The following is a 26,790-nucleotide window of genomic DNA, read 5'->3' as shown; positions in this document are numbered from 1 at the left end:
TGAGAGAGACAGAGAGCGAGAGCGGGAGAGACTCAACAATCGATTGACTAATGAATCAATTAAAGAGGCCTTTTGGCCAGGCCCCAAAAACCTGAATTCGATTTCAAGTTATTGCACACTTAGCAACGTTCCCACTGGGTTGAATTTATCACCCGGTTTTAAGGAGCTGCCAACAAATTCAGCCACAGCCATCAAGACGTGTCGCTGGTTTTATCAATGCGAATGCATCAGGCGCGCGATAAACGGGAAATTATTTCAAGCAAATAATCGGAATTTAATGTGACATCCGACAGGCGACAAGAGTCCCGAATCGCAAGTCACGAGCCAAAAGCCAGACGAATGAGAGAGTTTCTTTTCGGCAGATCGATTTATATATACCCTTTCAGGTTTATCTTAAAACTTTAATGGGTATATTTAATAATTTTCTCAATACAAATTATTTTCTACCATAAACGTAATATCTTCCAATTGAAATTGCCTTATCCAATCCATCGAGCTTGCTCTCTCATCTTAATTCAAACAAGTTTCTCAACCTCGAGTCCCTCACAGCTTTTGACACCCACATTTGTGTCTGCTACAAGTAGATATATTTCTCACTTAGAAAAAGAAAATGAATAATTAAACGGAAAGTCGATCTCGTTAAATATTTTCCAATAAATAAAAGGCTATGACTTAAAAGAAATGCATATTATATCCAATAAATCGAATGCAATATTAAACACGCTTTTATAACAAAGCCATGTCTGTCCTTTGTAAGCGAAATACCTTTGGTACCTTTGGTACCTGCCCGTTACTTCTGGCAGTTGATGTGACACCTTGTCCCTACTCAGAAGTCGCCTTGCCGTCTCCCCTTTCCCTTATTCCGCATATCAATAACAGACGGACAATGGCTGGGAGTGCGTTCCCTTTCCGAATGAAGCATTATTGAACTGTCAATGCCTGTGACAAAGGGTTAAACGTGTCACAATCGAGTAGTTTCTCAGTCTTCAGGCTTTTTTTTCGCAAAGGGTCGCAATGCATTAAAAAATGTTTACTATGGACTGTCATGTTGGGTACACCATGTTGCAAAATGATGCTCGACCAATCAACGATATATAAATGGAAATATATATACTGTACATATATATACATATATCCCTTTAAAGCAGACGGCATCCAAGTCGACTACCATTTGATCAGCGCTTGTGGCTTATTTTTCAAAACATATTAAAATGAGAATCTCTGAAGTCAATTAGATTTCGCTCCAAATGTAATATTGTCGTTTAATGATAGTCGAAAGTTGAAGAGTCGACTTAATACCAAAACTGTGAATATTCTTTCAGTCTCTGAGTTTGGCTTATCCTGAAAATCTAATAGAAGAAGTTTTTAATCTCACATAAAACTTTTCCATCTGATTCATCAAAGCCCTAGCCTATGGGAAACATTACAATTTGCAATATGTTAGACCTAATCGGAACACAAAATATTGATGCCATCAAATTGGCTACGAGGCAAGTTTCAAAACAAGGGACAGACAGCCAGACTTGGGCTTGGCGGCACTCGACGCTTTTGTGGGTCAGTGTCGAGCAACGCTCATCAAAGTGCTGGATGGGGGCAGGTAGGGTTTGTTTGTCTGTTGGCAAACCTGGAGCTGTGTGCATCATCATCTTTGGTAGTTGGACACGTCACTTTTCGTGTTTGATAAGGATCCGCAGCGAGAACAAAATCAAACTAAAGAAACGAACGAAGGCGAAGGCGAAGGCGAAGGCGTGCGTCCGAATATATATTCGAATTTTATTATGCATGACAGCTCCAAGAGCAACAACAACAGCACCATTAACAATGGACACGCCCACAGCCCCAGTCATGAAGTCAAGCTTGAGTGTGGAAGAGGTTGGGGATGGGCAGCGGATTTTTGGGTACCTGTCTGACAGCGGGTTGCCGGCCTTTCGAGGTACCGAACCGAATGCTTAGCCATGTGAAAAAAGATTGCGTTTTTCATATTTTAATTTTACTTGTTTAACGTTTCGAATACGATTTTTGAATATCGATAAGCTGCAAGGCGGAACATTTCCCTTTATTGTTACTCTTGCCTTTGTTGTAGTTGTTGTTGTTGCTGCTGTTGTTGTAATGATTCTTGGGCTTGTTGTCTGTATGCCGTATGCATGATTATGTAACATTTTCCTGCACCCTTGCTCTACGCTCGTTCCCGCTCGATTTATATATTTTGACAAATGATTTCTAAATGAGTGGACACTTTTCCACCCATCCGTTTATGGAACCACCAATCCTGAAGTTAATAAAAAACATGTTTGGATAAATATTTTTGACTGCTGGCAGCAGGTAACGGCAAACGCGCATGTATTTAATTAATTAAGCCGCGTCAAGATAACAAACGAGCAAAAAGAAAGAACGACACCAAAATCAACAACGATTAATCGCATGCTGACTAATGCCAATAAGGACGGAATATCCCGGAAAAAAAAAAAAAAAAAAACTGAAAATCCTAAATCGGTTCAGAAGTTAGTTAGCATGCAATTGCATGCATCCGATGTAATAGATTTAGAATACAGTAACCACCTAATTTTTGTCCATTATTCATAACAACAAAAGAATAAATATTAATATATTGTATATTTTGTAATAAACTATAGCGAATCGCATGTTAGTGCGCTCACCCGATTAACATTGAAAAGCGACACATGTAATTTAGGCTGGTAGTGCTATTCACTCACATCATTCACTCACATCATTCACACACATACATACACACATACGTATGCATGTGTATTTGCAACATTTGTATTTAAATTTTTCCAAATAAATTCATTATTATTAAAAAGCAATTCGTTGGACTGGCAGTATTTCATATTTGTCATCGAGGTTTTCTCATTTTTCACTTAGGTGTTGGAAGTTTTGCGCATTTCTTATTATTTACTTTCAAACAATTTTGATAAACTATCAACAATCATTCCACTGTGCACACTTCTTCCAAAATTGAGAAAGTGCAAAAATTAGTTTAGGCTGGCAGTGCTGTGAATGCCGGCCGGCTAGCTTGCGCTCTCTTCTTTTCCTCTCTCATTCTTTGTTTTCAATATTTAACACCGTGGGCATCAAAGAAATTTTAAGATTCAAAATCTCATATACCTAAAATTAAGTTGATAAATTATTACTTAATTAAATACATACAATATTTTATCGCATTTTTAATGCCATCGACATGAAAATGCATATCAAAACACAATTTGCAATTTTAATGGATAACAATGCAAACAAATATTAACATATGCATGTAAATTAAATACAGTAGCATGTGCTTACAGATACAGTATATAAATAATTTATGCGATTTGTTTGCATTTGGTATTTAAATAGTTTAATTCACACATATAGATGTATATCAGTAGTTACATATTTATATATGTATGTATATGTAAGTGCTGTCACGCTATGCACTCCAACTGCTGGGCTCGTTCATGGTTCATTTTGTTGCTATTTTTACAGAGATCGTGCCCCTATTCTTCACACAGTCACAGCACCACAGACATACAGACGACAGACCAAAGCAAACTCGACAACAAACAGCGGGAAAACAAACTCGAAGCTAGACGCCGTTAGTATGTTTCGATTGGAACGGCACAGCAGCTGCGGAATAGAGCTGCAATTAAAGTTGCGCAACAGCAAATATTTTTTATTCAAAAATCGTTAATTCAATTAACTACTACAGGTATGTATGTATGTCTATATACATATACGTATGTGATTATTTTGAGCAACTACAATTTTCGCAACAGCCTACAAAATTGCCAAGCTGCTGCCGAACGAACGAACGAATCGAGAATCAGTTGAAAGCAAACAACCGAGGAGCACAGAAGCATCAGCTGAGGCAGCAGAACCTAAATAACGGCGGATTTTTCCATTCTTTTCAGTTTGCAATAATTTTGATCAGAATGACAACTACTTTTACGATCAATGGACAGCCCTATACGGGTAAGTTTTTATATGAATAACAAATGGTCCATAAAAAAATTAAAAATACAAAAGCTAAAAAAAGATTTGTATTACGTACTAACATATCGCCTTCTCTCTCACTCTCCTCGCAGTGAATCTGAGCAGCCTGCCGGCAGATATCACTTTGAATACCTTTATCAGGGAGCATGCGCAGTTGACGGCGACGAAGTTCATGTGCCTGGAGGGCGGCTGCGGTGTCTGCGTTTGCGTGTTGCGCGACGGGAAGCGCAGCTGGGCGGTCAATTCGGTAAGAAAGGGTATCCATATAGCTGAACAAAGACGAACATCAACATTTATATTGGTGCTTTTGGTAGTGCTTGACTCTGTTGAATACCTGCGCCCAGCTGGAGATTGTGACTTCGGAGGGGCTGGGCAACATGCGAAGCGGCTACCATCCCATACAGAAGCGTCTGGCCAAGCTGAATGGCACCCAGTGCGGCTACTGTTCGCCGGGATTTGTGATGAACATGTACGGGCTGCTGGAGTCACGTGGGGGTCAAGTGAGCATGGCCGAGGTGGAGAACGCCTTCGGCGGCAACATTTGCCGCTGCACCGGCTACCGGCCCATACTGGATGCCATGAAATCATTTGCTGTGGACAGCTGCATTCAACTGCCGGCGGAGTGCATGGACATTGAGGACCTATCGCCGCGCAATTGCCCCAAAACGGGCGAGCAATGCTCGGGCAGCTGCACGAGGTCCAATTTGGTCCACGATGATGGACGTCTGTGGCATTGGCCGCAGTCCCTGAATGAACTGTTCGAGGCCTTGGACCGGGTGGGAGAGGAGCAGTTTATGCTTGTCGGTGGCAACACGGCCCATGGAGTGTATCGTCGTGGGCAGGACATCAAACACTTCATTGACGTACGCGCCGTAGCAGAGCTACACGAACACCAATGGGAGCCGCATCAGCTGAAACTGGGTGTCAATCTAAGTCTCAGCGAGGCCATGGACATTCTGAAAGATACTTCCACCAAACCAGGCTTTGAGTATCTGCAGCAGCTTTGGCAGCACCTAGATCTGATTGCTAATGCGCCTGTTCGCAACGTGGGTTTCCCTCCTACTCGCTTCAAGCTCTTCAACTCTTTAACCCTTCTTTGTTGCAGACTGCCACCCTGGCAGGCAACCTAGCCATCAAGAAAGCGCATCCAGAGTTTCCATCCGATGTCCACATCAGTTTCGAAGCACTTGATGTGCGTGTCGTCGCCTCGAAGAGCGCTAAAGATGAACAACAAATGTTACTGGCCGATTATTTGATCTTCAACGATAAAAAGCTCGTGCTTAAGGCCCTTCTGCTCCCTGCTTATGCCACGGATAAGTTTATATACGAATCATATAAGGTAGAGTATTTATAGGCAAATCGTATTCAGACGCACTCTCGGTCTGTTCAGGAGGCTTCGGTTCTTTTCGTTTTTGACGCTCATTTTAACGAACAGTCTTTAGAGAGAGATCCGATAATAATAAGACTCAGTAGCGACCAAATGAGACATGCACACAACACAACGAGCACACTCGCTCGCACACATACCAATGCGTACACAATAGAACTTTGCATAAGTTAACTTAGTCGAATGGTCGGAGAGCCACCAGAGCGAAACAAAGAGATCTTTCTAACCGAACGAACTCACTAAACAACCGACGCAATTTGTTGCTCTCGGAGCTTCTTCTGAGTGTGAGAAAAATACACCTAATTGCAGACATCGAGAAACGGTCAATATTTATTTGCAATCTATGGTAATGAGTTACAAACCTTTGTATAGTTATTGTAGGTAAACACTTAGGTTCGACATGTCTTTATAAATAATATATTAATTCCACAGATTATGCCACGTGCCCAGAACGCGCATGCGTATGTGAACGCCGCCTTTCTGCTCGAGCTGGATGCTGAGTCGAAGGTGAAGAATGCTCGCATTTGCTTTGGCGGCATCCGGCCGGACTTTGTGCATGCGACGCCTATTGAGCAGCTGCTGGTCGGACGTAATCCTTTTGACAATGCATTGCTGGAGCAGGTATTCGGCAAGTTGTCGACGCTGCTGCAGCCCGATGAGGTGCTGCCGGAAGCATCCCCCGCCTATCGTTTGAGTCTGGCTTGTGGACTGCTATACAAGTTTCTTCTGAAACATGCTCCCAAAGAGGAAGTGAACGAAGCATTTAAGAGCGGAGCGCAACTATTGCAGCGTCCATTGTCCTCGGGCACACAGGTGTACCAGACCCAACAGCAGAACTATCCCGTTACGCAGGCGGTGCAGAAAGTGGAGGGCATGATTCAGTGCTCGGGCGAGGCGACCTACATGAATGATGTGCTGACTACTTCGAATACTGTGCATTGCGCTTTTGTGGGAGCCACCAAAGTGGCCGCCAGTATAGAGCAAATTGATGCATCGGAAGCCCTTCGGCAGCCTGGCGTGGTGGCCTTCTACAGTGCTAAAGATATACCCGGCACAAATACGTTCTGTGATCCGAACTTTGGCTACGAGCCTGAAGAGATCTTCTGCACCACACCGGTCAGACACTATGGACAGCCCGTGGGCGTGGTAGTTGCCCTCACGGCGGATATTGCGAAGCAAGCAGCCCAGCTGGTAAAGATCACCTATGGCCAGCAGTCTACGAAGCATAAAGTGTTGCCCAGCTTAAGCGATGTATTGGATATGTCGCCGGAGCCGGAGGCTTCGCGCATTATTCGTGAGGTCTCCGCAAAGCCGGGCAAGTTGAAGTGCTCGACTACGCCGGATAAGACTGTGCGAGGCGTCTTGCAGATTGGACTGCAGTACCACTTCACCATGGAGCCCCAGACAACGGTGGCAGTGCCTTTCGAGGATGGCCTCAAGGTTTACTCCGCCACCCAGTGGATGGATCACACGCAGTCGGTAATTGCCCAAATGTTGCAGATAAAGGCCAAGGATGTGCAGCTACAGGTCCGACGCTTGGGTGGCGCCTACGGCAGTAAAATAACGCGCGGCAATCAGGTGGCCTGCGCCGCCTCTTTAGCTGCTCAAAAGCTGAATCGACCCGTGCGCTTTGTGCAGTCCATTGAATCGATGATGGACGTGAATGGCAAGCGCTGGGCTTGTCGGTCCGACTACGAGGCTCAAGTCTTGGGCTCTGGAAAAATTGTGGGTCTCCAGAATGATTTCTACGAGGATGCTGGTTGGAATAAGAACGAAAGCCCCATCGTAGGACATTCCACATTTACAGCAACAAATTGTTACGAGTTCAGCGATTCGAATTTTAAAATTAATGGAAACGCTGTACTGACTGACGCACCAAGCTCGACCTGGTGCCGAGCACCCGGATCTGTTGAAGGCATTGCTATGATGGAGAACATAATTGAGCATGTGGCCTTTGAGCTAGATCTTGATCCAGCTGCGGTGCGGTTGCTCAATTTGGCTAAAGGCAACAAAATGGCAGAGCTGCTGCCTCCATTTTTGAAGTCGAGGGAGTATCCGGCGCGACGCAAGGAAATCAAGGAGTACAATGAAAAGAATCGTTGGATCAAACGCGGGCTTGGCCTGGCCATAATGGACTATCCCATCTTCTACTTCGGCCAGTATCCGGCGACTGTCGCAATTTATCATGTGGATGGCACCGTCGTTATCACCCATGGCGGCATTGAAATGGGTCAAGGTACGGAGTGTTTAATCAGCTCGTTTGGTGTGATATAAAATCAGTTCCCTTTATTTTGTCTATCAGGCATGAACACGAAAGTCGCACAGGTTGCCGCATACACGTTGGGCATTGAGCTGGACTACGTTAAAATCGAATCGTCGGACACCATTAATGGAGCCAACTCAATGGTAACGGGTGGTGCCGTCGGCAGCGAAAGTCTCTGCTTTGCGGTTCGTAAAGCCTGTGAAACGCTCAACGCTAGGCTGAAGCCTGTCAAAAAGCCCAAAGCCTCTTGGCAGGAAACAGTGCAGGCAGCATATGCAGCATCGATCAATTTGATTGCCTCAGATCATTACAAAGAGGGCGACATGCAGAACTATCACATTTACGGAATGGCGTTGACCGAGATCGAGCTGGATGTGCTTACCGGCAACAGTCAGATCAAGCGCGTTGACTTGCTGGAGGATGCCGGCGAGAGCCTTAGTCCCTATATTGACATTGGCCAAGTCGAGGGAGCATTCGTCATGTGCCTAGGCTATTGGCTCAGTGAGAAGTTAGTCTATGAGCGGCAAACGGGACGCCTTCTTACGAATCGCACCTGGAACTACAAGCCACCTGGACCCAAAGATATACCCATTGATTTTCGTATCGAGCTGGTTCAGAATCCACAGCCCAGCAGTGCGGGCTTTATGCGGTCGAAAGCCACAGGCGAGCCACCCTGCTGTCTGGCTGTCAGCGTTGTCTTCGCCCTGCAAGAGGCATTGCAATCGGCCAGAAAGGATGCCGGATTACCCAGGGAGTGGGTGCGTCTGGGCGCGCCAACCACACCTGAAACGTTGCTGCTGAATGCTGGACATGATGTCAAAACGTTTAGCCTTAAATGAACAGCTTAAATATTGTAACAAAAAATTACATACATAAATATGTATGAATGAACGTTTACATGCAATTGCAGTATATTTAAATTTTAAAGTGAATGAAAATTCCTCTTGATTGTATTCCATTTCAAATATTGTTAGAAATTATTTTCCAGTGAATAAACCACTAGAGTTTATATATGTACATATCGAATACACATCTGTATCAATAGAATAAAATAAAATAAATTGATATAAAAATAATTAAAGTTTCGGCCTTATATCAAAAACTAACATATCAAAACATATCTTATGAAGAATGTTTATATTTATGAAGAGGTCAATATTAACATTGGTAGTTTCTATATCCATTCCATATAATATAAATAAATTAGCAGTTGACTAATGATAGATTGAAATAGTCGAAAACGAGTTCTAAGATTCCTCTAGCAGATTTCTGTTTAATATTAAATCAAATCAAAATTGTATGTAAACAAAAACAAACTTGGCGATGAGCCCGGCTAAAGCGAAGTTATCAAAGAGAAACAAAGAGAGAGTGAGCGAGAGAGAGCTTTTGAGAGTGCCAAAAAAGCTTATCGATGAAAATAGAGAGAGAGAGAGAGAGAGATAATGAAAGATCAGGAGAGCGGGAGAGAGTAACATATGCTCGATGACGTCAGCGTGATTACCAGTTAAATGTAGTTTTGTACCTATAACTGGAATGTACCTAAGCTCTGAATGTACATTTTAAATGGTACGAGTTAAATTTTTAAGAAGGAACTCTATTCTTAAAAATAAATAAAATATATATATGTAAAAGCATTATAATATTCATATAATGCAAATAATAATGTAAATGATAAAAAAGCTTTACGATTCGATATATTTATATATATTTATATATAATATATATATTTTTTAATTTAATCATCGAATTATATATACTTAATGCTTTTCAAATAATACTAAATTCTTGTAGTCAATAGTTTTTCAGTAAAATATATATTCATTTTATTCAATTTTAGAGTATTCAGTATTTAATAGCTCTGTTAAAGTAACAAATTTTGGTTTGGTACATTTCTTAGAGTTGTGGCAAGCGGGAACCGAAACGATAATATGCAGCTATTATTAGTAGACTCAAAGATTCGTACTCTCAGTTGAACTTGACGAGCCTCACTAAACGAATTGGACCCATATAAATACGCGAGCACGGGCAAAACGGAACCACAGTACGGCTGAGATCGGCGTGGGTAGTGCCTAACCCGAACTAAAAAAAACCCCACACAAAATATACAAGTACAATTTAAGTGTTTTTAATAAACCCTAAAGAGAAAATTGATAATGTCGCAAAGTATAACTATTAACGGCGACTGCTATAAAGGTACGTATGTATATATATATACCACAGAACATATGTAAGTGAATACATACATATATAAATACATAGTTAAGTGTGTTACAATGATATGCAGTAGACTGTCGAACACAATTGAGATTGGGATGATAGATAATTATTTACGTACAAAACTAGGCAAAACTGATTCGTTTAAAAAACTTTTATATAACATCAGAGATAACAATCCTTAATATTCTACACATGTAAACAATTTGTTATAAACATACAAACCTATAGGCTTATTCGTTATTGTGAGAATTAGCAATTAGACTTTGTCAATTTAAATTATTATATTTGTTGTGTCTTAGCAAATAAACAAACACAAATCTAAGATCATTTCATATCAGAGCTAAAAGAGAAAAATAATCACAAACAAGAGTGCTCTAGTCCAGAGTACCAAATTAGAGGTAATCTAAGCCTCACTCTTTCTAAACAATCATTCTACGCCTCTTTCGTACGTAAAAGATAACAAATGCATTTAGAAACCCGCTATTTCAGATCCGTACTGCGACTGCCCTTGAAGTGCATTACGGGCATAGGCAAAAAAAAAAAATCATTAACTTTCAGCTATCTTGCTTTTATAGTTGACGATTAAGCAGGCCAAGAAGAATATAACTTCTGAGGTCTACTATACATGCACTCGTAGGTATTTATGTAAGATTACAATAACAAATATTTATAATTTAAAATGATGAAATATTCCGTTACCATTCCATTTATTCCATTTTACGGAATTAATTTCCTGCATCTACCTGATTGTCTTAATTAACATCACTGTAAATCTTTCCCCAGTTAATCTGTCGAGCCTGGCCGCAGACATCAGTCTGAACACGTTTATCCGAGAACATGCCGGTCTCACGGCCACCAAATTCATGTGCCAGGAAGGTGGCTGCGGTGTCTGCGTTTGTGCCTTGAGCGGTGTTCATCCGGTCACCGGAGAGCTCTGCACCTGGGCAGTCAACTCTTGCCTAACGTTGCTGAACACCTGCCTAGGCCTGCATGTGACAACCTCAGAGGGCTTGGGCAACAAGCGTAAGGGCTACCATGCCATACAGCAGCGCCTGGCCAAAATGAACGGCACCCAGTGTGGCTACTGCTCGCCGGGATTCGTCATGAATATGTACGCGCTGCTGCAGTCACGGGGCGGACGGGTGACCATGGCGGAGGTGGAGAATGCCTTCGGCGGCAACATTTGCCGCTGCACCGGCTACCGGCCCATACTGGATGCGATGAAGTCCTTTGCCGTCGACAGCAACATAGCCGTGCCAGCGGAGTGTGCGGACATCGAGGATCTGAGCAGCAAGCAGTGCCCCAAGACGGGCGAGCTCTGCGCTGGCACTTGCAAGCAGAGCCAGCCACGAGCTGTGCAGCAATACGCTGATGGCAGTCGCTGGTCCTGGCCGCAGACCCTGCCCGAGCTGTTCGAGGCACTGGGAGCGGCTGCCAAGGAGCAGCTTCCGTATATGCTGGTCGCTGGCAACACGGCGCATGGCATCTACAGGCGCAGTGCAGGCATCAAATCCTTCATCGATGTGCGTGCCCTGGCAGAGCTGAGGGGCCACAGCATGGCCGACAAGGAGCTCACTCTTGGGGGAAATCTGAGCCTAACCGAGACCATGGACATCTGCCGCAAGCTGGAGCAGACCCCAGGATTTGAGTACCTGGCCCAGGTGTGGCAGCATTTGGATTGGATTGCCAATGTGCCGGTGCGCAATGTAAGTCACGGGGCAGATTAGTTAGCCGAGTGCCCTGAAGACCTGCTATCTTATCTGTGAGCTCTATTAACAGCTGTCTTTATCAATTTATTTCGTATTAACCCAGGCCGGCACTCTGGCAGGGAACTTGTCCATCAAGCACTCTCACCCCGAATTTCCCTCCGACGTGTTCATCGTGTTGGAGGCTCTGGATGCACGGATCATAATCCAGGAGTCGGCGGACAAACAGCAAACTGTCAGCTTGGCCAGCTACATGAAGCTATCCATGGACGGCAAGATCATTCGAGCAATAGTTTTGCCCGCCTATTCGAAGGACAATTACCTGTTCGATTCGTACAAGGTAAGGATTGGGTGATTTCCTATTCCCACTCTTACTCCAATTAGGAGCTCATATCAATGATCTACTTCACCTCGTTTCGATTTTCCCTCTGCAGATTATGCCACGTGCCCAGAATGCGCATGCGTATGTGAACGCCGCCTTTCTGCTCGAACTGGATGCTGAGTCGAAGGTGAAGAATGCTCGCATTTGCTTTGGCGGCATCCGGCCGGACTTTGTGCATGCGACGCCTATTGAGCAGCTGCTGGTCGGTCGCAATCCTTTTGACAATGCATTGCTGGAGCAGGTATTCGGCAAGTTGTCGACGCTGCTGCAGCCCGACGAGGTGCTGCCGGACGCATCGCCAGACTATCGCCGCAAGCTGGCCTGTGGACTGCTGTACAAGTTTCTGCTGAAGGCCGCTGCTCAGCGGCAACAGACTCTGGGTGGTCGGCAGGTAACTGGAGGGTCCCTGCTGCAGCGACCCGTGTCTAAGGGACAGCAGAGCTTCGAGACCTTCGAGCAACACTATCCAGTGACGAAGCCTACCGAAAAGCACGAAGGACTTATTCAGTGCTCGGGTGAGGCGACCTACGTCAATGATCTACCCACGCAGCACAATCAGCTGTGGGCGGCCTTTGTGACGGCAAAGCGTGTTGGCGCGGTGGTTAGCAAGGTGGACACGTCGGCTGCTTTGGCATTGCCTGGCGTGGTGGCCTATTTGGATGCCAAGGACATTCCTGGACCCAATTCGCTGCGACCGAAGACAACAGATGACTTCTTTTTCCCGCAGGAGGAGCAGCTCTTCGCCACGGGCGAAATCAAGTTCTACCACCAGCCCATTGGCATGGTGCTGGCCACATCCAATGCCCTGGCTCAGCGTGCCGCCGAGCTTGTTAAGCTCAGCTATGAGGGCGGTGCCAAGGAGGTGCTGCCCAGCATGAAGCATGTGCTGGACTCTGCTGCTTCTGGAGATCGCATTCTTCACCCTGTGAAGTCAATGCACGACAAGCTGCATCTGAATGTTGCCCACGATATCAAGGGCAGTGGAAAACTGGACCTAGGACTGCAGTACCACTACTTCATGGAGCCACATTCGACGGTGGTAGTGCCTTTTGAGGGTGGTGTGCAGGTCTACGTGGCCACACAGTGGATGGATCTGTCGCAGGATGTCATCGCCAATGTGTTGCAGCTGAAGTCCAATGAGGTGCAGGTGAAGACTCGTCGCATCGGCGGTGGGTACGGTGGCAAAGCGACTCGTTGCAATTTGGCTGCAACGGCTGCTGCTGTCGCTGCTCACAAGCTGAATCGCCCAGTCAGATTTGTGCAGTCGCTGGAGTCCATCATGAATACCACGGGCAAACGGTGGTCCTTCCACTGCGACTATGACTTCTATGTGCAGGCCAATGGCAAGATTGTTGGTATCGAGAGTCGATTCTACGAAGATGCCGGCTATTTGACTAATGAATCCCCCATCGGACATACGGTGCTGTTATCGAAGAACTGTTACGAGTTCAGCGATAACTACAAACTGGATGGATTTATGGTCATTACGGATTCTCCTACCAATACATCCTGTCGAGCACCCGGATCTGTCGAAGGCATTGCGATGATTGAGAATATCATTGAGCACATTGCATTTGAAACCGGTGTCGATCCGGCGGATGTTCGTTTTGCCAATATTTTGCCCGCTCATAAAATGGGCGAAATGATGCCTAGATTCCTGAAGAGTACTGATTATCGTAAACGCCGAGCCGAAATTGTCGCCCACAACAAGGAGCATCGTTGGCGCAAACGAGGTCTGGGTTTGTCCATCATCGAGTACCAAATTGGTTACTTCGGACAATTTCCGGCTACGGTCGCCATCTATCACAGTGACGGAACTGTTGTGGTCTCCCACGGTGGCATAGAAATGGGTCAAGGTAGGCAATAAATATGAAGCAGTATTAACGAGTCACTGGATATAGCTAATTACTTTACTCTCATTTCATTGCTAGGCATGAACACAAAGATCGCTCAGGTTGTAGCTCACACTTTGGGAATCGCCCTGGAGCATGTGCGCATCGAGGCTAGCGATACGATTAATGGAGCCAATGCGATCGTCACTGGCGGCTCAATAGGCAGTGAGACATTATGTTATGCTGTGCGCAAGGCTTGCGAGACCCTAAACTCTCGCCTCGCCCCAGTCAAAGAGGAGGTGAAACCAGCCGACTGGCAACAGCTGATCACTGAGGCATACAACCGAAAGATCAATTTGATCGCCAGCGATCAATGCAAGCAAGAAGACCTGAAACCATACTCGGTGTGTGGCCTGTGCCTTACCGAGGTGGAACTGGATGTTCTCACTGGTAACTATCTGATCAATCGTGTAGATCTACTCGAGGATACTGGCGAGAGCTTGAATCCCAATGTGGATATTGGCCAGATTGAGGGTGCCTTCATGATGGGACTTGGTTATTGGACCAGCGAGCAGATTGTGGTCGATAAGGAGACAGGCGAGTGCTTGACAAATCGCACCTGGAACTACAAGCCGCCAGGTGCCAAGGATATACCCATTGATCTGCGCATCGAGCTGCTGCCCAAGAGCCCCAACAAGGCGGGCTTCATGCGCTCAAAGGGTGAGTCCAACTAGAGAATATATATTCTGTGGATGACTTACTCTATAATTTCCTTTTCTGTACAGCTACCGGAGAGCCTGCCATTTGCTTGGCCATTGCCGTGGCTTTTGCCCTGCAACAGGCGCTGCAATCGGCACGCGATGATGCCGGTCTGCCCAAGACGTGGATTACCCTGAATGCGCCCATGACGCCAGAGTTGCTGGTCTTATACGCGGGCACCGAACCTTCTCAACTCAGACTGAGCTAAGGTCAGAGCTCAACAAACTCATTCCAACTTTGTAGTGAAGTCAGTTTTTGCAATATATATTGGATTTGTAAACATATAAATAAAACTCTGTTATAAAATTCCTAGAAAGTTTGATTGAACCTAAAGCGAGGCTGTGGTAAATCGAGGAAAACTATATCTTCGAGTTGAAGCTTTAATATTTGCGATTCAGTTCTTTTAATTTACCAAAAATGATTCAATTATTTGGGGTGAGCATTGTATCAGTTACGACCGATTGCAACATTCTAACTTGTAAAGCTACATAATCAAGCCAAATACCAAATAAAATAAAGAAATTATATATAAATTATCTGTTTAAACCTAGAGAGTTTACATCTATAGCTTCGAAATAGAAATAAATAATTCTAGACGCCAACGCTACAGACGTATAGAAATAATTGAAAATGAGCTATGACACCCCAACAATTATTTCTCGGCACTGCCGCCAATTGATGCTCTGTTTGTGTATTGGCATCATTTTCTTCCCTCTCCACTCTTTTTATAAGGAACGTGCCTACACGCTTTTTTCTGATGCAATGAACGATCTTTGTTTAGAATGGAAATCAAAACAAAAGTTTGTATAAACAATAAAAACTCACTTGGCGATAAGTCCGGTTAGAGAGCGAAGAAATCATATGAAAATAGAGAGAACAATCTTAGAGATAGACAGGAACCGAGGGAGAAAGAGTGAAGTACGAAGCTTTCCGAACTACCTAAAAAAGAGCGATTTTGATAGAGAGAGAGAGAGAGAAAGAGATCTGGAGAGAGTGCTAGACACGCTATAACATAAGCACGATTGTCAATTAAGTGTAGTTTTGTACCTAAAGCTGGAATGTAAAAAAAGAACGTAATATGAATAGTTTTTATTAAATACACAAATTTTAGAAGATATACATATATCTTTTTTTAATTCTATTTAAAAATATATTTCGATGAAACACTAACTTATATACTATATAAATATATACTATATATTATATATATAAAAAATAAAATAAAATAAAAATAAATAAATGAACAATAATAATTATGAAAATATTAAAATAAAACCATTTTATTACGTTACATTAAAATATTTTAAAATAGCCCGAGCTGTGCTATAAGGATTTAAATTTGCACCAACAACAGAATTAAAATTGAAGCGAATAATAGGTACAATTTTATAGCAAACCGAATATTCACTGTACCTTACCATCGATAGAGTAACAATTCTTGGCGTTACTTGTGGCAAACGTGAACCAAAACGTGAACGTAACGTCGTTATTAGGAGACGTAATATTTTCCACTCTCAGTTGAACTTGACGAGTGTCCACGAACGGAATGAGCCCATAAATACGCGAACTCTCGAGCCCCGGAACTACAGTACAGCTGAGATCGGCGTGGGTTGAACACTAAAAGTTGTCTTGGTCGTATAGTTGGCAAACATTGTGAAATACATTCAATTTGTTTTTGTTTGTATTTTTTATTAATATAATAATCCAAAAATCATATAAGTGTCTCTAATAGATAAAACGCAAATAAAAATCAAGAGATAATGGTGGAAAGTATAACTATCAACGGCGTTAGCTATGAAGGTACGTTTACAGATAATTACATATGTATGTACTTTCAGACATTCATATGTACATCGATACGTACATGTGAATATGTAGAAAGTCTATTCAAATTATTTGTAGTGGACTGCCAAAGAAGGTTAAGATTATTTGCACAAATACACTAACATATTTACTTATATACGTCGCCGTATCTAAGTAGTTTTAATAACTTTTATATAACATCAAAGATAACAGTCTACAAAATTGTATAAATATGTATGTATGTGTATGAATATAAAGTCTGTTCGTCAATCAGCGATTGGAATTTTTCAAGTTTACGGACCATCGTTTTTTATTATCAATCGATTTTTCTTTCTTATCATAATAAATACAATAAAATATATTTAATGTTCAATTATTAATATACAAGTGTCTAAAAAATTTTCTAAGCATTATTCTTATTTTTGGAACTTTTACAAAATGTTTAAGGAAAAATAAAATAATTGAAAATATTATGAATGTGACCTTTACTTCAGATACGCATAAAAAAAAAAAATAAATAAATAAAACTAAATAGTTTTGTTACTCTTAATAAGATAATGATTTTTTTTTAAATATTTATATATCAATTTTATCAATTTACTTAATTGTGCGATTAATATATTCTGTAACGAATTGAATCAGCATGACTGTCTTAATTAACATCACTGTAAATCTTTTCCCCAGTTAATCTGTCGAGCCTGGCCGCAGACATCAGTCTGAACACGTTTATCCGAGAACATGCCGGTCTCACGGCCACCAAATTCATGTGCCAGGAAGGTGGCTGCGGTGTCTGCGTTTGTGCCTTGAGCGGTGTTCATCCGGTCACCGGGGAGCTCTGCACCTGGGCAGTCAACTCTTGCCTAACGCTGCTGAACACCTGCCTGGGCCTGCATGTGACAACCTCAGAGGGCTTGGGCAACAAGCGTAAGGGCTACCATGCCATACAGCAGCGCCTGGCCAAAATGAACGGCACCCAGTGTGGCTACTGCTCGCCGGGATTCGTCATGAATATGTACGCGCTGCTGCAGTCACGGGGCGGACGGGTGACCATGGCGGAGGTGGAGAATGCCTTCGGCGGCAACATTTGCCGCTGCACCGGCTACCGGCCCATACTGGATGCGATGAAGTCCTTTGCCGTCGACAGCAACATAGCCGTGCCAGCGGAGTGTGCGGACATCGAGGATCTGAGCAGCAAGCAGTGCCCCAAGACGGGCGAGCTCTGCGCTGGCACTTGCAAGCAGAGCCAGCCACGAGCTGTGCAGCAATACGCTGATGGCAGTCGCTGGTCCTGGCCGCAGACCCTGCCCGAGCTGTTCGAGGCACTGGGAGCGGCTGCCAAGGAGCAGCTTCCGTACATGCTGGTCGCTGGCAACACGGCGCACGGCATCTACAGGCGCAGTGCAGGCATCAAATCCTTCATCGATGTGCGTGCCCTGGCAGAGCTGAGGGGCTACAGCTTGGCCGACAAGGATCTCACTCTTGGGGGAAATCTGAGCCTAACCGAGACCATGGACATCTGCCGCAAGCTGGAGCAGACCCCAGGATTTGAGTACCTGGCCCAGGTGTGGCAGCATTTGGATTGGATTGCCAATGTGCCGGTGCGCAATGTAAGTCACGGGGCAGATTAGTTAGCCGAGTGCCCTGAAGACCTGCTATCTTATCTGTGAGCTCTATTAACAGCTGTCTTTATCAATTTATTTCGTATTAACCCAGGCCGGCACTCTGGCAGGGAACTTGTCCATCAAGCACTCTCACCCCGAATTTCCCTCCGACGTGTTCATCGTGTTGGAGGCTCTGGATGCACGGATCATAATCCAGGAGTCGGCGGACAAACAGCAAACTGTCAGCTTGGCCAGCTACATGAAGCTATCCATGGACGGCAAGATCATTCGAGGAATAGTTTTGCCCGCCTATTCGAAGGACAATTACCTGTTCGATTCGTACAAGGTAAGGATTGGGTGATTTCCTATTCCCACTCTTACTCCAATTAGGAGCTCATATCTTCAATGTACTACTTCACCTCGTTTCGATTTTCCCTCTGCAGATTATGCCACGTGCCCAGAATGCGCATGCGTATGTGAACGCCGCCTTTCTGCTCGAACTGGATGCTGAGTCGAAGGTGAAGAATGCTCGCATTTGCTTTGGCGGCATCCGGCCGGACTTTGTGCATGCGACGCCTATTGAGCAGCTGCTGGTCGGACGCAATCCCTTTGACAATGCATTGCTGGAGCAGGTATTCGGCAAGCTGTCGACGCTGCTGCAGCCCGATGAGGTGCTGCCGGACGCATCGCCAGACTATCGTCGCAAGCTGGCCTGTGGACTGCTGTACAAGTTTCTGCTGAAGGCCGCTGCTCAGCGGCAACAGACTCTGGGTGGTCGGCAGGTAACTGGAGGGTCCCTGCTGCAGCGACCCGTGTCTAAGGGACAGCAGAGCTTCGAGACCTTCGAGCAACACTATCCAGTGACGAAGCCTACCGAAAAGCACGAAGGACTTATTCAGTGCTCGGGTGAGGCGACCTACGTCAATGATCTACCCACGCAGCACAATCAGCTGTGGGCGGCCTTTGTGACGGCAAAGCGTGTTGGCGCGGTGGTTAGCAAGGTGGACACGTCGGCTGCTTTGGCATTGCCTGGCGTGGTGGCCTATTTGGATGCCAAGGACGTTCCTGGACCCAATTCGCTGCGACCGAAGACAACAGATGACTTCTTTTTCCCGCAGGAGGAGCAGCTCTTCGCCACGGGCGAAATCAAGTTCTACCACCAGCCCATCGGCATGGTGCTGGCCACATCCAATGCCCTGGCCCAGCGTGCCGCCGAGCTTGTTAAGCTCAGCTATGAGGGCGGTGCCAAGGAGGTGCTGCCCAGCATGAAGCATGTGCTGGACTCTGCTGCTTCTGGAGATCGCATTCTTCACCCTGTGAAGTCAATGCACGACAAGCTGCACCTGAATGTTGCGCACGATATCAAGGGCAGTGGAAAACTGGACCTAGGACTGCAGTACCACTACTTCATGGAGCCACATTCGACGGTGGTAGTGCCTTTTGAGGGCGGTGTGCAGGTCTACGTGGCCACACAGTGGATGGATCTGTCGCAGGATGTCATCGCCAATGTGTTGCAGCTGAAGTCCAATGAGGTGCAGGTGAAGACTCGTCGCATCGGCGGTGGGTACGGTGGCAAAGCGACTCGTTGCAATTTGGCGGCAACGGCTGCTGCTGTCGCTGCTCACAAGCTGAATCGCCCAGTCAGATTTGTGCAGTCGCTGGAGTCCATCATGAATACCACGGGCAAACGGTGGTCCTTCCACTGCGACTATGACTTCTATGTGCAGGCCAATGGAAAGATTGTTGGTATCGAGAGTCGATTCTACGAAGATGCCGGCTATTTGACTAATGAATCCCCCATCGGACATACGGTGCTGTTATCGAAGAACTGTTACGAGTTCAGCGATAACTACAAACTGGATGGATTTATGGTCATCACGGATTCGCCTAGCAACACGCCCTGTCGGGCACCCGGATCTGTCGAAGGCATTGCGATGATTGAGAATATCATTGAGCACATTGCCTTTGAAACCGGTGTCGATCCGGCGGATGTTCGTTTTGCCAATATTTTGCCCGCTCATAAAATGGGCGAAATGATGCCTAGATTCCTCAAGACTACTGATTATCGTAAACGCCGAGCCGAAATTATTTCCTACAACAAGGAGCATCGTTGGCGCAAACGCGGTCTCGGCCTATGCATTATGGAGTATCAGATAGGATATTTTGGACAGTACCCGGCCACGGTCGCCATCTATCACAGTGACGGAACTGTTGTGGTCTCCCACGGCGGCATCGAAATGGGTCAAGGTAAGCTGAAAATAAACGCGTAAGTCATCTCATTGGTGCTAATCTTGTGAGAAGATTTACTTTTCAGTACATAATATGGCATGACCATCATCATAGGTACCGTCTGAGTATATTATTTTTTTCTCTACTACATTTATTCTCAACGTTATTCCTCTACGTATTTCCTCCACGTATTTCCTCTACGTATTTCCTCCACGTATTTCCTCTACGCCTCTCCTCAACGTCTTTCCTCTATGTATATCCTCTACGTATTTCTTCTACGTATTTCTTCTACGTAATTCTTCTACGTATTTCCTCTATGCCTTTAGTACTTAGATAAACGATTACACTTTTCACTTAACTTTGCTGCACTACACGACTGATCCGGGACGACTGAAGAATTGCTGCAGCTTCTGCCCTTTATAAAGGGCGACTTTCACTCAATTCCTAAGTCTCGCTCAAATGTTGAGCCCGACGCCAGGTAAGGCTCGTTGCGGTCGGGCTTTATGTAACCAAAGGGTCAGCATCGTTTTACTGTAGTATAGATACGAAATGATGTGATGACAATTTTAATGAGCTTCTGTAGTTAGGCCGACAGACAGACGGAGAAACTGACTATGACATTGACAGACAATTATATAGGCAAAGAAACACGCACACATAAATATAACTGGTTACATTGCTCAAGAATATATATGCTATGTATATATATTACAAATATATATCCTTATTCTAGGCATGAATACAAAGATAGCCCAGGTTGTGGCCCATACATTAGGCATTGCCCTTGAACAGGTGCGCATAGAGGCTAGCGATACGATCAACGGAGCCAACTCAATGGTTACCGGTGGAGCTGTTGGCAGTGAGACCTTGTGTTTTGCTGTACGTAAGGCCTGCGAGACCCTAAACTCTCGCCTCGCCCCAGTTAAGGAGGAGGTGAAACCAGCCGACTGGCAGCAGCTGATCACTGAGGCATACAACCGAAAGATCAACTTGATAGCCAGCGATCAGTGTAAACAGGGCGATATGGAACCCTACTCGGTGTGTGGCCTGTGCCTTACCGAGGTGGAACTGGATGTTCTCACTGGGAACTATCTGATCAATCGTGTAGATCTTCTCGAGGATACTGGCGAGAGCTTGAATCCCAATGTGGATATTGGCCAGATTGAGGGTGCCTTCATGATGGGACTTGGTTATTGGACCAGCGAGCAGATTGTGGTCGATAAGGAGACAGGCGAGTGCTTGACAAATCGCACCTGGAACTACAAGCCGCCAGGTGCCAAGGATATACCCATTGATCTGCGCATCGAGCTGCTGCCCAAGAGCCCCAACAAGGCGGGCTTCATGCGCTCAAAGGGTGAGTCCAACTAGAGAATATATATTCTGTGGATGACTTACTCTATAATTTCCTTTTCTGTACAGCTACCGGAGAGCCTGCCATTTGCTTGGCCATTGCCGTGGCTTTTGCCCTGCAACAGGCGCTGCAATCGGCACGCGATGATGCCGGTCTGCCCAAGACGTGGATTACCCTGAATGCGCCCATGACGCCAGAGTTGCTGGTCTTATACGCGGGCACCGAACCTTCTCAACTCAGACTAAGCTAAGGTCATGCCTCAACGAACTCATCCCAACTTTTTGTTAGGGAAGACCTATACAAAGACAGCGCGTGAGAAGCGGCACGTGGCGATGGGAACGCGCCGATAAGCACGAGCTTTATATATGGAAATAGATAACTAAATATACACATATATATGTATATATATACTGCACACCTTGTTTTATGCACAATAAATTAGAGACTTATCCAACACAGATCCAAATGACATTCATTGTAAATGCCCCAGGCGGGCTAACAGCTTTGGCCAGCTATTGTCCAAAGTGGCCAAGTGGCATTTTCTACTTTCCTCTCTCTCTCTCTGTCTGTGTGTTTTTTTTCTACTTGTTATTTTTTTAGTGCTTAACACCTTAACACCAGCGCAGCACACCCCCGCCAACAACGAGCTCTTCATTAATTTTAAAATACAATTTTTGTAAGGAAATTTTATGCCACACGAAGCGTTAAGTGAATCCTGTCTGACACCAGGGGGCTCTTCATCGAGGGTTGCATCGCTTTTAATTCAGTGGTGGGGTGGGGGATACGGTTCGGCTCGTTTGCCAGTTCAAATAGGTCTTCCAGCGATAACACCAACATGGCTGTTAATGAGCAGCACATAAATTATACTAATGATTGGACTACGGCGAGATGGATCCATTTCAAATACTAATAAGTGAACTTTCTATTTGAGTAATTATTGTGAGAGGAAAACAATTAAATATCTACATCTACATAAGTTGTAAAAAGTAAATCATAATATTCTTCATTTCTAACATATTTTTGTCACTCTTATATTAATCAATTGCGCACCTAAAAACAAAATAAAGGCAAGACTCGGAATCATATTGTTTTTTTTTTCTGATCAATATGCTAGATCCTTTTTGATAGATAGATAGATAGTTGAGCTGAAGATCAGCGATGTAAAAAATCAGCTGTGTTAGATCTTATTTTCAAGGGACTGTTAACTTGAACCGGCTGATGGAACATCGAACAATATTTCATACATATAACGATTTAGGCCGCTTGGAGCCAAGTGTAGTTAAAGCACGGCCAATGCCAACTGTGCGCCACGCCTACGGATACGATAAAAGCGCCGAAACGAGTCGCAACTACGAGAAATGGACAAACAAAATCAGCGCATACAAAAGCAAATAGTTGATATTGAGGAATGGGGCACTGGCACAAGCTCAGGTCCAGGCTCAGGCTCAGGCACAGACACAGGCAACGGCAGCAGCAGAAGTCCAGTCAGACGGACCCATTTGCCGATAATCAGAGAACGCATTTGCATATAAACATGTTGTTGGGGCTGATGTTCGCATGCAAATGAAAACATTAGCGGCATACGCGCATCCGCCTGCACACATACACACACAGATACAGATACAGATACAAATGTATACAGTTGCAACTGCTGAGCCATACAGTTACAGTTGCAGAAGCGCAGGACTGGCACTCTGTCTGGCACAGACCGGCTTAAATATATATATTTCAATTAAAATTTTACACACGAATAAATGCACAGCCACGCCCAGCACATTAGACCAGCTGCCCCAGCTCATCCCACCTGGCACTCTGCAACTTGTGTCGCGTTTGTTTATGAGCGTCTGAAGGCCAACATCAACAGACGCCAGACAGAGGCCAGCGACAATGCCGTAAAGTGCCACTGCACATGAGTCCAGGCCCGTATCCGTGTCCATGTCCGTGTCCGCATCCGCGTCCGCGTACGAGTCTGGGTCCAGGCCTCAGTCCTGCCTGCCTGTCTGCCTTCCTGCCTGCCTGTCAGTGTCCGGCTGGAAGTGTGAGCTGCTCGTCAAGTATTCCACATGGGCGTTGATGCTGCAGCGAAAACTTGGCATTGTGTCCAAATAGTTGCTCTTTGATGCTGAAAATATATTCTCATTCATGCTGTCTGCCATTCGAAGTCTGTAAATCAGAAAGAAAGTGTTGAAAGTTGCAGTCTGTGAAACGTTTACGAATACCAAGAGCATCAGCAGTCAACTGAAAAGTCAATAATGAAAGGAAATTCATATACATACATACATATGTGTGTATGTAGATATACTAAACTCTTTAACATAATAAGCTTTAATAGACTAGAATATCCCTGACTTTAACAGATCCACAAGCAAATCAAATCCTTTTTTCTGGGCGAAAGAAATACTTTAACCATTATATGATTACACAACGAAGTTTTTTATAAGCGTTGTCGATGCTGCTATAAAGTTAATAAAGTGTTGCCAGACATTCGAATTATTTGCTATCAATGCCACTTGCCCAATTAGCAAAACTTTCAATAGGTTTTCATTGTATACAAAAGTTGAACTGGAGTCAACAGAATTTCAATAGCTTGTCTCATTAAGTAAACAACTTCTATATCACTTCATTGCAGTCTATGGCCTACGAATACCAAAACCAGCTCTAATCAAAAACTGAATTGAAGACGCAACGCTATTAGCGTTGCCAGACTGTGCACTGCACCTGAGCTTCAACTATAACTACAGCCAGACAGTCCAATGTCACGTTAATAATTCAAATGCTTGATTAGCCAAGGTTTACTATTCAATCCATTCTATAAGAACAGCTAAGCTCTTGACAGCGTTGCCAGACGCTCGCTCACTGCTGCCACTACATTTGGCATGGCTTGCCTGGCTGAGGATTCCATTTCAAGCACGTGCACAATGAACGTCCTGAACTTGAACTTGGCAACTGTAATAATAATGCGCGCTCTGCGACTGGACTGAAAAACTGGCAACTGGGCTTCACTTTTGCATAGCTGCTGCTTCTTTCTTTTTTTCCGTCCATTTCCTGTGCAATTCTGCCAGCTGTCTCTTTCTCTACCTCGCTCTGTCTCTGTCTCTCCAGCTGTCTCGTTCCCTATGTTGCTTTTGTCTGTGCCGTGCATTTCAAATTCTAAGCAAATTTGTCGTCTGGGGGCGCCGGGCGCAACATTTTATGAGCGTGTGCGCGATGCAGCGCCTCAGATACGAACAGACCAGGCAACGTCTGCTAGAGCAGCAGCGGCAGCAGGAGGAGCAGCAGCGGCAGCAGCAAACTGCTCCAGTTTGTGCAGCAGCATGAACGAGAGTTGGAGAAGATGGTGTCATGTCTGCCTGTGGCACACACACAAAGATGTCCTGGTGTGATTTATCGCCGGCGTTGCCAGGATAATGGCCACGTATTATAATAATGCCGCGCCATGGCGTATGCTTATCGCTGTCGAGGACGCAGCAGCGTCAACGTCTAGACGTCCTGCGGTGCAGCTTGGACGAAGGATATTGCACGGCAACGTTTGCACCAGTAAAACTCTCAGCTCCCGTTGCTTTTTCAACAGGCATTCAAGCATTTGCATTCCTATTGCAGTTTATTAAATAGGAAAAACCCCAAAATTAAGTACATCATTTTAGTTGAGTTTCTTGTTGATGCCGACTGTGTACAAGTGTGTGCATGTGCGTGAGTGTGTGTGTGTGTGTGCGAGTCTGGCGCATATCCTGTGGGCTACATAATTTACAAGCCCTGCATGAAAGCCGTTGTTGAATTTTACGCCGCAGCGAACGTCTTTGGCCAGCAGACGGACTCGATTCGTGAGCCAAATACATAAAATTTACGCAAACCCATATGAGAGCGAGACTGTATCAGTGTGAGTGTGTGTGTGTGTATCCTTTAGCCGTATCCCTTTGCACATAATGCCAACTGCAATATACACAAACACAAAGCAAACCTATATAAATATATATATACGATTTCATGGTTTTGTATGCATATAGTTTATAATACATTGTCATTAAAATTTCGTTTTGGGGCTGGCATGTCCTTGCCATGCCTTTTGTTATCCTTGTATGTTAAGGCTAAGAGAAACCAACTGCTCCCAAGTGTCTGGCGAACAAAAGGGAAAAAAGAAAACAATAGTTGAAATCCAACAAAGCCGTCACAGCTAAGCTTTAAAGGATTCACAAGGAATTTTCGTTATAATATTTTAGAATTAGAGTAAATTAAAAAAATAATTAAATTATTCGAGTCAGGTCATTTATTGAACTTCTTGATATACATATATATAAATTTATATAAATAAATCTATTTATATATTATGGAACATTAGAAAATATTTTTATTCTTTAGCTGACATTTGGCAACTAATTTTCTTTGGCTTCCAGCACATATTTATGTCTATGCCAATAGAATTTTTTCTAATTCAAGAACTAAAATATCCGCTTCAGTCATATTGTAGTCCGAAATCGATAAGGTTGTTTCCGGTCTAAAGTCCAATTGAATAGGTTCCGCTTGACGATTGCAAACGGAGAGGTCCGTCTTAACACTATACAAGGGCTTAGTTGTGGAGTCCAAGTCTAGCCGCTGCCCGGCAAATATGCCGTTAGATCTTTGCCTATCTATTGATTATATAGAAAATATATCAGAGAAAGTTTATAAGTATATGTGGCAAACTGTGTAGCTTACCAAATGTGTTGATAGTTGCCAAGGAGCCCAGCGCCTGAGCTAGCTGCTGATTCAAACTCAATTGGTTTGTCATTTTCCTGAAAGAGAACATATATTATTAACTTTAGGTAAATTAAAAAATATTTAGCCTACCTCATGAAAACTCAATGCAATTCAGAAGAAACTATTTCCCTCGTCGAGCTTCGTGCACAATTATCGAATTTTGACAGCAAAAGCAGGGCTGCGAAGGAAACCATGGGCGCCTGAGCTATCGATAGTCCAAGGCAATTTTTTGCACAGCCAGACAATCAATAAAGCGCCTCTGAGTATTTTAATTAAATTTAAGTCCAAATGGGACTTAATAACTGGCTGCTTCTTTCATTATTAAAAAATTGCAATATTCGATTTTTTTCAATAGCAAATCCGGAAAGGACACGTCTCAGTTGCATGGCCCCAGACAAATGACGCGAATCAGCGACTGCGAGGACACCAGCAGAGGTAATGGCGAAGGACAGCGACAACAGCCGTAACTCAGTCCACAAATATGCTAAAGGAATCATCAACCAGCCACACGGCAACAGCACAATGATAGCAGCATT

General features: G+C 44.4%; 4 protein-coding genes and 1 long non-coding RNA gene across 6 annotated transcripts; 3 read left to right on the top strand and 2 right to left on the bottom strand.

Annotated features, from left to right (window-relative positions):
* Window positions 1-3,545: 3,545 nt before the first annotated feature.
* Window positions 3,546-8,666, top strand: LOC108620647 (uncharacterized). 2 transcript variants are annotated; one of them, XM_089464089.1, is made up of 7 exons: window positions 3,546-3,706; window positions 3,774-3,969; window positions 4,083-4,237; window positions 4,305-5,036; window positions 5,096-5,329; window positions 5,810-7,613; window positions 7,680-8,666. In XM_089464089.1, exons 2-7 carry the CDS (start codon window positions 3,930-3,932, stop codon window positions 8,477-8,479), a joined length of 3,765 nt encoding a protein of 1,254 aa, XP_089320215.1. In that variant the 5' UTR covers window positions 3,546-3,706; window positions 3,774-3,929; the 3' UTR covers window positions 8,480-8,666. The 2 variants fall into 2 exon arrangements, with proteins under 2 accessions (XP_089320215.1, XP_089320219.1); XM_089464093.1 differs by having other exon boundaries at window positions 3,552-3,710.
* A 954-nt stretch (window positions 8,667-9,620) lies between these two features.
* Window positions 9,621-14,842, top strand: LOC149270414 (uncharacterized). The gene is made up of 6 exons (XM_089464078.1): window positions 9,621-9,833; window positions 10,641-11,563; window positions 11,670-11,903; window positions 11,998-13,801; window positions 13,877-14,497; window positions 14,563-14,842. The coding sequence occupies exons 1-6, from the start codon at window positions 9,794-9,796 to the stop codon at window positions 14,742-14,744; spliced, it is 3,804 nt and encodes a 1,267-aa protein (XP_089320204.1). The 5' UTR covers window positions 9,621-9,793; the 3' UTR covers window positions 14,745-14,842.
* A 1,211-nt stretch (window positions 14,843-16,053) lies between these two features.
* LOC149270413 (uncharacterized) lies at window positions 16,054-21,978 on the top strand. The gene is made up of 6 exons (XM_089468685.1): window positions 16,054-16,336; window positions 17,024-17,946; window positions 18,053-18,286; window positions 18,384-20,187; window positions 20,903-21,523; window positions 21,589-21,978. Exons 1-6 carry the CDS (start codon window positions 16,297-16,299, stop codon window positions 21,768-21,770), a joined length of 3,804 nt encoding a protein of 1,267 aa, XP_089324811.1. The 5' UTR covers window positions 16,054-16,296; the 3' UTR covers window positions 21,771-21,978.
* Window positions 21,979-23,155: 1,177 nt separating this feature from the next.
* LOC149270412 (uncharacterized) lies at window positions 23,156-24,133 on the bottom strand. Its single transcript, XR_016271590.1, has 2 exons — window positions 23,797-24,133; window positions 23,156-23,683 (listed from the first exon to the last, which is right to left on the bottom strand). It is a non-coding gene; the product is annotated as an uncharacterized LOC149270412 (long non-coding RNA).
* A 1,628-nt stretch (window positions 24,134-25,761) lies between these two features.
* Window positions 25,762-26,503, bottom strand: LOC149270411 (uncharacterized). The gene is made up of 3 exons (XM_089472897.1): window positions 26,345-26,503; window positions 26,213-26,289; window positions 25,762-26,145 (listed from the first exon to the last, which is right to left on the bottom strand). The coding sequence occupies exons 1-3, from the start codon at window positions 26,347-26,349 to the stop codon at window positions 25,925-25,927; spliced, it is 303 nt and encodes a 100-aa protein (XP_089329023.1). The 5' UTR covers window positions 26,350-26,503; the 3' UTR covers window positions 25,762-25,924.
* Window positions 26,504-26,790: the final 287 nt, after the last annotated feature.

The sequence above is a fragment of the Drosophila arizonae genome, chromosome 2 (assembly GCF_054131065.1).
Source record: "Drosophila arizonae isolate 15081-1271.41 chromosome 2, UAZ_ARI_1.0, whole genome shotgun sequence".
NCBI classification, from domain to species: Eukaryota; Metazoa; Arthropoda; class Insecta; order Diptera; family Drosophilidae; genus Drosophila; species Drosophila arizonae.
Note: the sequence above shows the minus strand (reverse complement) of the source record. Positions and strands in the feature narration are given on the sequence as shown.